The 10,723-nt window shown below is 37.1% G+C and overlaps 1 protein-coding gene across 3 annotated transcripts; it reads left to right on the top strand.

Annotated features, from left to right (window-relative positions):
* Positions 1 to 342: 342 nt before the first annotated feature.
* LOC107485076 (uncharacterized) lies at positions 343 to 4,556 on the top strand. 3 transcript variants are annotated; one of them, XM_021140663.2, is made up of 6 exons: positions 343 to 664; positions 1,364 to 1,487; positions 1,580 to 1,714; positions 2,064 to 2,183; positions 2,498 to 2,602; positions 4,208 to 4,556. In XM_021140663.2, exons 3-6 carry the CDS (start codon positions 1,649 to 1,651, stop codon positions 4,370 to 4,372), a joined length of 456 nt encoding a protein of 151 aa, XP_020996322.1. In that variant the 5' UTR covers positions 343 to 664; positions 1,364 to 1,487; positions 1,580 to 1,648; the 3' UTR covers positions 4,373 to 4,556. The 3 variants fall into 3 exon arrangements, with proteins under 3 accessions (XP_020996322.1, XP_015961087.1, XP_015961088.1); XM_016105601.3 differs by having other exon boundaries at positions 516 to 664; positions 1,305 to 1,487; XM_016105602.3 differs by having other exon boundaries at positions 518 to 664; positions 1,316 to 1,487.
* Positions 4,557 to 10,723: the final 6,167 nt, after the last annotated feature.

The raw sequence follows: 10,723 nt of genomic DNA, 5'->3' as shown, positions 1-10,723 counted from the left end.
ACTAATTATATATTATTAATATTAAAATTTATTAATATTATGAATTATTATTCTTAAAATATTAAAAATAAATATTTTAAATTTAATAAATTTTTAATTATTTTATATTTTTTACTTATATAAAATTAATTTCAACCAATAATTTATCCGATTGAATCAATAAACTAATAAACTAACAATTTAATCAGTTTAATCACCAACTCGATTTTTACACTGTACTCCAAAAACAAACACTATCTGACAATCACTGTCAGTCACTCTCCTTAATCACAACTCAGAAGACAAACCCACATTTCTGTGCTCCTCCCTCGCGTCTCTCACGCTCCTCTCTCCCTTGATACACCGCACAGGCTGCCTCCCGCCGTTGCGCACGCACAAACACCACACGCTGCCCCGCGCTTGCACAGAGGAAGAATCACCGCAAACGCCGCCGTTTCCTCCTCTTCTCAGTCAAGCCGTCGTCCGCTTCTCAGGTGCGCCGCTGTCTGCTTCTCGTGACCGTCACGCCGCGTTCTCCTCTCGTCTCAGTCACGTCTCAGTCACACCGCGTCCTCCTCTCATCTCAGTCACGCCGCGTCTTCGTCGCCTCAATCACGTCGCCGTGCTACTCGCCGCAGTCCTCGTCGTCCTCGTCCCTCAGTCACGCCGTGTCCTTCTTCTTAGGGTTTGTGGCTTTCTTTTAATTTCTCTCTGTGTTCTGGTAATTTCTGTTAATTTCTGTTAAATTTATTTCTCTGTTTGGTTCTTTGATCCTGATTAAGTCTATGCTTTGTTCTACTTTTGGTGATTAAAAGTATTTAGATGTCGAAGATCTAACTATGAGAAATGGATTTATACCTTTTATTCTGTTTCTGTTGGATTATTATTGTTTTTGGTGATTATGTTGGATTGCTGGATTTGCAGATTACTTTATAATGTTTATGCCTTTATGGGATTATTAGAAGTTTAGAACTTTAGTTGTGTGCATATGCAGTTATTTACTATGTCAGGTAGCGTTATTATTGTACACTAATTTTTTATTTTTTATTTAAAAAATCGCAAATCCAATCCAATCCAAAACGCGTGTAATTGGATTAGATTGCATCGGATTGTCTGAAAAAAAAAAAAACCATTCAATCCAAACTGCACTGCATATAAAATAAGTGTGCGGATTGGATGACTTTTTGCCTCAAAACTGATCTAAACCTCACCGCGAATATCCACAGATTTCAGTATATTATATGTTATTAATTTAAATAAAAACATCCAATTTGTTTTTGAAGAAATGGAATTTATTGTTTTGATACTAATAGCTATTTGTTTAGGTCTTTGACAGAGAGAAAGGCAGTGATTGCTAAATGGGTTGTTATCTTCGATATGGCAGACATGGAGTTAATCAGCTCCTTAGATTTAGAGATGCTAGTTATGATAGTGCTGCGGTAAATCCAATCTTGTATGCTTCTCAAGGACTTCGATACACGAGGAAGCTCCAAGTCATCCTCACCTCTGTAATTGTTCTTTCTTGGGTCTGATGTTTGTTTTCTTGGTGGATTCAATTCAATTTACTGACATTTCCAATATCCTATATTCCTATTCGAAGGACGTAGATAAGCTGGGAAAGGGTGGTGATACTGTCAAAGTCGCCCCAGGATATTTTCGCAACCACCTAATGCCAAAGCTCCTTGCTGTCCCTAATATTGACAAGTTTGCTCATCTCATAAGCGAGCAGCGCAAGGTTTTTTTTAAGGCTTTTACCCTGTTTCATTTTGATCTCAGTTTTGCTTTATTCAACTGTGTGATTACTTGGTCAATGCCACTTATCATCGTGTTTATTTTTCCTATTGTTATCAATTCTCTGTGTTGCTATCTACTCGAATAGGATGACGATAATATTGTCAGATGTCATTGTTAAAATATCAGCATCCTTTCCTTTTCATCTGGGTTTATGGGAATGCATGTCTTGTGGAGATTGTCAAAAATTTATACTTCCAACCTTATGTAAACAATTGCGTACTCATACTGCCAATTTTTTTGAACCTTCTCTACCTTCAACAATCATTAGTGTTGCGTTTTCCATTCTTCAGATCTGTAAGCCAATTGAAGGAGAAGAAGAACAAAAGGATGTTATAGTAATTAAAGAGTCAAAGAAAGATATGATGAAAGAGTATGAAAGGGCTGCGCTTCGTCTTGATAAAGCTAAGCTGGTTTGTAGTTTACTCTTAAAAAGTTCTTTACTGCTGTTTGGGACCAAATCCACGATTCTTTTTAAGGATATCATTTAGCTTTTCTCGTTATTTGATTTTAGCTTAACTGAATTACAAAGGAATTATTTTGAGAATTTTTTTATGTGCTACTGGTTCAAACTTCAATTAGAGTAGTTATTGTGATGATACTCCCAAGTGCGTAGTTCATAAAGGTTGTAAATTAGAAACGTTTACTTGATAATTTGATAGTCTATCATGTTAAATCTTTCATGTAGATATATGGCATTTTGATGTGGATTCACATGTGCTGATAGGTCTTACGGCGTTTAATTGATGTTCAAAAAGCAAAGGCACGTGCATCAAAAGATGACCCTTTGGAGTTACGCTCACCTGTGACAAAAGATGCTCTTGTGGCTGAGGTAATGCTTTCTCTGCATTAGTTAAATGTTGATAGCTACATGAAAAATAATAAATATGAATATAGCATGTTAACAAAAAAAATGCAATTATTTTGTCCCCAAAAACAAAATGCAGTTAGTATTGATGCTTCAAGAGAAACATTCTTGGCCTAGTGATTGTTTTATTTTGGATATTTATACCTTTCTTACCATTATGATTTGCAACCTGATCTGTGTGATGGTTCACTTTAGTTTGCCTGTGTCTTTGGTATGAACTACAATGGCTGCAGAATTCCTGTGTACCTATTCATCTTGATGTGATATTAAAACTATTATATACTCCCAGTCTCCAACATCACTTTCAATCCATGAAAAGAGGGTTGGGTTAGGTTAGGTATTTAAATCCTGTCATTTTCAATTGAGAACAAAACAGGTAGACCTCGTGATATCACGTTGATGGTGTGATTGAAGTTATATAAAATGGAGTCTATATCTATACTATGGCAAGAATCCCTATTGATTTCATTGAAAAATAGGAAAAGATTGAAATCTTGAAGAGGTTTGAGGGTTTGTTCATCCTTACCTCTCTGATCACTTATCTTTGTTTCTTACCATTTTTTTTCCGTCTTCTCCCTCCTTCTTGCCACACAGGCAAGTTTGTTGACATCCAATTCCTTCCTTTGCTCCGTCGTCCTTTATTACCTATGACCTATTTTATTTCCTTAACTCAAGTAAATTGTGGTCACTTAGTAATAAATAGTTTCTAAGAAAGAAGTCCATGCATGCTTGGATAGATTACCACTTCCATCTGCTCATCTGTTTGAGAATGGTATACTGAACTATATATATGCCACCAGTAGATATAGATACCTATCAAACCTCGTGACTTCCATCTTTTCCTATGCAACACTAATCACATGGCTAAACATAATTCTAATTCTATAATTGAAAGAACTCGAAGTTTTAGTTTTTAGTGTTTCTGCTGCAAAACATAATTGATCGGAAAGTTATTTTCTTATGAAAGAAAATCAGGATCTGCTTAAGTATTGGGTTCTTGTATTATTTTCAACTTGATGAATGAAGAGCACTGCATCCAAATTTAATTATTTATGCTGAGATTATAAACATGTATATATGTCAAAATTTAATATCGAGTAAAGACTCGATTAAATTTAATATCGAGTAAAGACTCAATTTAATCCCAGAAATTAAATATTGTAACTCAATTTGTCATTATTCGGTCAAGGCCGTGTGACGTGTCAGCCGTGATGATGTGGTGTGATGGTTGATTAAAGGCCAAAATGAAGTATTTTCCTATCTTCCTCCTCCCTCTTTATCTTTGTACACATTTGGAGGAAGAGGTGATGGCGGCGTCAATGAAGAAGAGGAGGCGGAGGTGGAGGTGGTGATAGGTTTGCAATGTAAATTGATGGCACTGACAGAATAGTAATTGTAGGATCAAATTGAGTTACAACGTTTAATTACAGGAACTAAATTGAGTCATCAAAAGTTTGGGATATCAGTTTCAGTCGAACCCCAAATTTCAGGACCATATTTGAGTCTTATTCTTTAATAGCAATTTATTTTCTCTATTACTCACTCTTTTAAGTGCTGTGGTAATTTTAGGTGGCAAGACAACTATATGTGAACATTGCACCTGAAAACCTGCATCTCCCCGTGCCTTTAGCAACACTCGGAGAATATGAGGTGCCGCTGCGTTTACCAAGGTCCATTCCTTTGCCGGAGGGCAAGCTTAATTGGACTTTGAAAGTTAAAATTAGAAGTAGATAAGTTATTAGGCTTGTTGAATCTGAGTAATAAGTCTTGACAGTTTTGGTGTATGATGATTGATTGAACACCCTGGGAGCACGTATTGAGATTAATTCATCATTTATATCGAGCATCACATGGTTATGTTCAAAACCAATTTGAGAGGATGACAAATCTTTTATTTAAACTGCAGATACTTTTTCAACCATCTTCTTATTCCGTTACCACCACCAATTTATGAGAGAAATGCCTGATTTTCATCGAGGATATTTAATGGGTATTCGAGGAACAAGTTTAATCACTTATTTTTTATTTTATAATTTATAACATTTAAACAGTATATATAAAAAATTAAGAATGAGTGATTGCATATATTTTTAGTATGTATTAAATATGTTTCAAGAGCACATAAGTCTTAACCTATTTTTTGGGATTTTGATGAACCAATTTGTAATATTAGATGGATAGAACTATTTTATGTGTAAACCTTCACTAATCATTAACTTTAATGTTAGAGAAAAATTAGCGAATCAAAATCCCAATCTAAACTCTTTTGTACCTACTATTTTTGCATATGCTAGTAAGTTTGAGTTGGGGCATAAGTGCATAACGATTTAGTTGGGGCATAGGTCACGCTCAACAAGGATGGTTGATCTTAGCTTGTCCTCACTAAATTGTACTACTTTTCAGAATATGTTTCCACTTTGTGTGATTCACGCCCTAAAGCTTAAACACATCAATTGCAATATCAACATTCTAGGTTTTTTTTTTTAATAAAATATAATAGTTATTGAAATCAAAATTATTATTTTAAATTGTCGTTATACATCTCTAATATTCTTTCCTATACATCTCTAATATTCTTTCCAAAAAACTCAAACCATACGAAATGGGTACTGAGTACCCAAGATAAGATACGTTTTACAATATATAAAAAAAAGTGAGTACTAAGTATCCGAGCATATTTAATGCCAGTATTCTCAAGATACGTGTATTATTGTATATTACCAAAAAATTCCATATTATATTTAGGTGAAAACTCATGTCGCTTTTATATAAAGTTTATAGTTGAGAACCGTTAGATAATGATTAAATCAAACTTATTAAATTATTTAAATATGAATATATATAATAATAATAAGGATAGAAGATGTTTTGCCAACGAGCTATAGCTTAAATGGCATAACCTTTCCATACTCATCTAGAGGTTGTGGGTTCGAGTCTTTCTATCTTTGGTAAAAAAAAAAAGAAGATAAAAGATGATTTTTATTTATATAAAAATTCTTTATTTTGAAAAATTGTAATTAGAAAAGGAAGAAGCAAAAGCTGTAGGCACAAGATAAGTAGAGAAAGTATAAGCAGCATGAAAAAAAATATTAAGAACTGAATAACGAAAAAAAAGTATATCATCCAATTACACACCGACTAAGCTTTATATACAAGTATGAGACACTCAAGAAAACTAAGATTCTGCATAACTAAACTTATTATGCCTCAATAAACATATCTTGTTTTTCGTTATTTTAGAAACAAGATATAAAATGATAATTTTATCGTGTTAAAAAATTTGAATACTAGAAGAATTACACTATATTGATATTGAATATCAAAAAGACCAAGAATTCGTCTAAAAAATAGTGGTGCTAAAATTATGGCGCTAAAATTATGGCACGCACTCATAAGACTTATTGGATTAAGTGAGAATAACAAAAAACTCATGAGTAAATTTATCGAGAGCAATGAGAGCGAGAGCGAGAGATAGAGATAGAGAGGGAGTGAGGTAGGGAAACACAGAGGGAAAGGGTTAAACACAGTAAATATGATAAGGATCCTAGGATTTGGAATAAAGAAGAGTATCAACGATTGGAGCTTGATTCTTTCTTCGTCTTCGTCGACAATTTGCCGGAAGATATATCAAAAAGGGAGCTCTTTAATATGTTAAAATGGACCGGCAGAATCATAGATATATATTTGTTGCGGAAGAATAAAAATGGACATATCTATCTGTTTGTATTTGTGGGGTACACTACAAAAGGATGAGCCTTAAAAGTTGTTGCAGACATGAACATCATGGTATTGAGAGGCAAAAGATTGTTTCTTGGAGAAGCGAAGTATAGAAGGGAAGTGGTGCTACAGAATACAAGAGGCAAAGTAGTAAAGGCCATCACCAAGCAGGATGCGAGAGGAAACAACCCACAGACAGGTAGTGTCAGAGTAGTGGAAAGGAAAGAGGTGAGGAAGCCGTCTGAGGCTCCCATCAAAGATCTAAATAATAACGGATGGACTAAGAAGGTAGAAGTACCAATAGTAAATGAAAATATTGTCTGGCTACAGAGAAGTATCGTCGGAGGCATGAAGTCGGCGATCGATTTTAACGCACTAGAGCAACAGGTCCATAAGGAATGGCCAGGTATAACACAAGTAAGGGAGCTGGGAGCATATAAAGCAATGTTAACATTCGACACCGTGCTTAGTGCTGAAGAAGCTTACACGTTTAGAATGAACGATTTATTAAAGATGTTTTATATGGTATGAAGATGGGACGAGACGGAGAGAAGCAAGTCTCGAAGAGTATGGTTGGAATGTTATGGAGTTCCAATGCATGCATGGTCAGGAGACACTTTTTGCAGAATTGGGGAGCAATGGGGGTGAGGTGGTGGAGTGTGATAAACTGACAAAATCATGTAATTCATTCAGTGTGGGTTGAGTACTGATTGATACATGTGTCTTTGATATGATTAACGAGTGGATACACGTTACAATAGGTACAAGTGGGTTCGACGTACAAGTAAGAGAAGTAGGGGGAGAGGTGTATCAGGGGGAGTGCTTTCGAAAGAGTAAGCAGGTGACAGGGAACAAATGTTTAGTAGATGGAAGGGAGATGCAGAACGAAGAGCTTGATGACATACCGAACAAATACGATGAACGGCTGGTGGTCGTTTGGGACCAGGTGACGAATGGATTTTTGACGGTTTAGAATTTCACTAATGAAATCTCGTTGTAAAGTATAGTTTCTAAACCAACAATAATCCTCTCATGCAAAAATTTGTTTGTCACTAAAACAAACCCCTAAATTTATAAACCGAAGTATTGAAACCTCGGGTCGTTCTCCCTAAGAATTACAATAGAGTGTCTTGTTATTGGTTGTGAGTTATTTTGGGGTTTTGATATGAAGCATGAAAGATAAATGGCAAGAAAGTAAACTAAGGCCTAAAAAGGTCTTGGCAAGGGTTGGTGGTCAAGGATCTCTATCCTAATCACTAACCACAATATGAGAATTGGCAAGGATTAATCTCATTAAATCATCCTCTAACTAGTAGTAAAGGAAAGTCAAATGAGCTATATCAATCCTAGTCCATAAGTCCTAACTCTCCACTAATTCAATTAGTGAGAACTAGAGTCAATGGCTCCCAATCATCAATCTCTTGGACATTAGTAACTCAAGAGGTCCTAAGTTACCTTTCCAAGCCAAGAGTATAAAATCCTACTCTAAAATCCAACCAAGCATTTCATCAAACACTTGGAAGGCATAAAAGGAAAACATAGTAAATCAACAACAAGAACAAAATCTAACAACAATTATTGAAAGGAATTAACAACAACAATCAAAAAAAAATTACAACAAAAGAATAGAAGAAGCATGAATATAACTACAAAGAAATTGAGAAGAGAGAAGTAGAAGAAGATGAATCTAAATCTAAACTAAACTAATGGTAACTAACTTCTCCATCCCTCTTCAATCTTTGGCTTAAATAGAATCATAAATGAGTTGGATTGGGCCCACAAGGCTTTTAAAATCGCTGGCCACATGTTGCTTTAAGTGAACTAGGTGGCAGCAACGGCGCGTGCGCGTACTATGCGCGTGCGCGCCACCATACGTGTAGCAACTATGGCAAAATTTATATCGTTGCGAAGCCCCGGATGTTAGCTTTCTAACCCAACTGGAACCGCATCATTTGGACCTCTGTAGCTCAAGTTATGGTCGTTTAAGTGCGAAGAGGTCGGCTTGACAGCTTTCCGGTTCTTTCATTTCTTCATGAGTTCTCCAACTTTACATGCTTTTTCTTCATTCCCTTGATCCAATCTTTGCCTCCTAAATCTGAAATCACTTAGCAAACATATCAAGGCATCTAATGGAATCAAGGTAAATTACATTTAGCTATTTTAAGACCTAAAAAGCATGTTTTCACTCTTAAGCACAATTAAAGGAGAATATACAAAACCATGCTATTTCATTGAATAAATGTGGGTAAAAGGTTATAAAATCCCCTAAAATCAATACAAGATAAACCGTCAATTTGGGGTTTGTCACCAGGCAGCAGTGCTAATGACGGCAGACAATAGAAAGGATGAGCAAAAAAAGGACAGAGTGGTAAATTCATGTGTTATTTTGAATGAATGCAATCATAAGAATTCAAATCCTTCTTACAGAAACGTTAATTATGTGGCATTAAAGGAGAGAGAGGATTCTCAAGGATCAACTCATAATAATAAGGAGGCAGATTCGGAGGAAACTGTATCTCACAATTATGTTGAACTTTATGCAAATAAAAGCTTTGATTCCAAAAGAGTTGGCTACGGGCTAGGAGCTAATAGGCCCAATAAGGGGAGTAATAGAAATGAAGCTTTGGGGAAGGAATGTGCTTGCTAGACTATGGATCTGAAAGGCCTGCTCAACCAGACCGAACCTGACCCGGCTACCGTGATAACCCGATATGAGACGCAGAGCCTGGCTCATGCGTCTTCCATCACAATGCGTCCAGGGGAGAGTGGAGCTGAGCTTGAGATGCGAAACAGATGGGAGGACGGGCATGAACGGCCTGGTTTGGAGGTAGGGGAAGACGCTGCCGTGTTGACCAGGCACAGAAAGCAACCGATTATTGTGGATGTGGCGGGTGTGAAGCCTGGATCTAGGAGGTGCGCAAAGACCGGGTCGCGACAGGAAAGGGAAGGACGATGTGGCCAGCAGCTCATTCAAGAGGAGGTCCCACGGGAGGCGGCGGCAGCAAGGCAAGTGGGATGGAAGAAGATCGCTGGGGAAGCCACGGATGATAGGGTGTAAGAATGCAAATGTGGGGAGGTTAGGAGCACCAACGGAGAACTAAGCCAAGAACAAATGGTCGCTTGTAGCTCGAAAGAGAGATGGCAAGCTGTTGGCGTACGGGCATTGGTTTTGTCAAGGACATTATTACAAGTTGCAATGAACTAGAGGAGGACCTGAATTTACGATGCACAACAGGTTTGGGACTGGAGGAGGGGAAAATCGGGATGGATGACTTGGTCCAAGATAATGATAGGGGACAAGAGGATGAACACGACGATTATACACAAGCAGGATCAGAGATGGGGGCTGACATGGATGGTGGTTGTGAACCTCACAGTGACAAACAAAGGCCGAGCTGGGAAGAGGAAATGGCTGAGAATAAAGAGGCTTGTAAACTAGCTGTAGAGTCAGGTTTCCAGTGCAGCGATGAGGAGGATATTATGGCTATTTTACAGGAGCAAAATGAAGCGATTGCTCTCAAGCGACGGCAGGCAAAGCAAAAAGAAAAAGCTAGAAGAAGCCAGCCAAAAACACGAAAATAGGTGTGTAAAATATTTTGAAATGATCCTAAGCTCTTGGAATATTAGGGAGTTGGAAGGTATTGAAAAAGTTAGTATGCTAAAGAACTTTAAAAGAAAGTTTAGGTTGAAAATGTTGGGGTTGATAGAAACAAAGAAAGAGATGGTGACTAAATTTGATGTAGCTCGTATCTGGGGTAGTGATAGAGCACGCTGGGAGTTTGTAAGCTCAACTAGGGCATCTGGAGGGTTATTGTTAATATGGGATGAGGCAGCTTTTAAATTGAATAACTGTTATAAAGGGGATCGATGGCTGTTTGTAGAAGGGAATGTAGTAAAAGATAATTTTTAGTGTGGTATTTGTTTGGTATATGGATTTCATGAGAGAGCTGAGAAGGTCTCTGTTTGGGAAGAATTGAGTTATATTGCAGGGTTGTGTCAAGTGCCGTTCTGCTATTTGGGGGACTTTAATGAAATTGTGCATCTAGAATAAAGAAAAGGAGCGACTAGGTTGTCAGCGTCTGCGGAAGATTTTAGAGCATGGATAAATGATATGAAATTATTTGATTTGGCGCTAAATGACCGTAAGTATACATGGTTTAGGAGGCAGTCCCACAGTCGTATTGATAGGAGCCTAGATACGTTGGGGTGGCTTGATGTGTACCCAGAAATGTGTCTAAGGGGAGGTCTAAGAGGTTTATGAGTTTATCTAACCACTATCCCTTGATTATGGAAGACAGTAGAAGATTTGATGGACCAAGACCATTTCGTAGCTTGGACTCCTAGTTCACGCATAAAGGGTTTTTGAGA

The sequence above is a fragment of the Arachis duranensis genome, chromosome 4 (genome assembly GCF_000817695.3).
Source record: "Arachis duranensis cultivar V14167 chromosome 4, aradu.V14167.gnm2.J7QH, whole genome shotgun sequence".
Lineage (NCBI taxonomy): Eukaryota > Viridiplantae > Streptophyta > Magnoliopsida > Fabales > Fabaceae > Arachis > Arachis duranensis.
Note: the sequence above shows the minus strand (reverse complement) of the source record. Positions and strands in the feature narration are given on the sequence as shown.

Excerpts from the sequence above, each read along its gene's own strand:
- LOC107485076 (XM_016105601.3), top strand. The coding sequence starts at position 1,338 with ATGGGTTGTTATCTTCGATATGGCAGACATGGAGTTAATCAGCTCCTT. Across the intron at positions 1,488-1,579 it reads TCCAAGTCATCCTCACCTCT|GACGTAGATAAGCTGGGAAA; the intron begins GTAATTGTTCTT and ends TCCTATTCGAAG. Across the intron at positions 2,603-4,207 it reads AAGATGCTCTTGTGGCTGAG|GTGGCAAGACAACTATATGT; the intron begins GTAATGCTTTCT and ends TGGTAATTTTAG.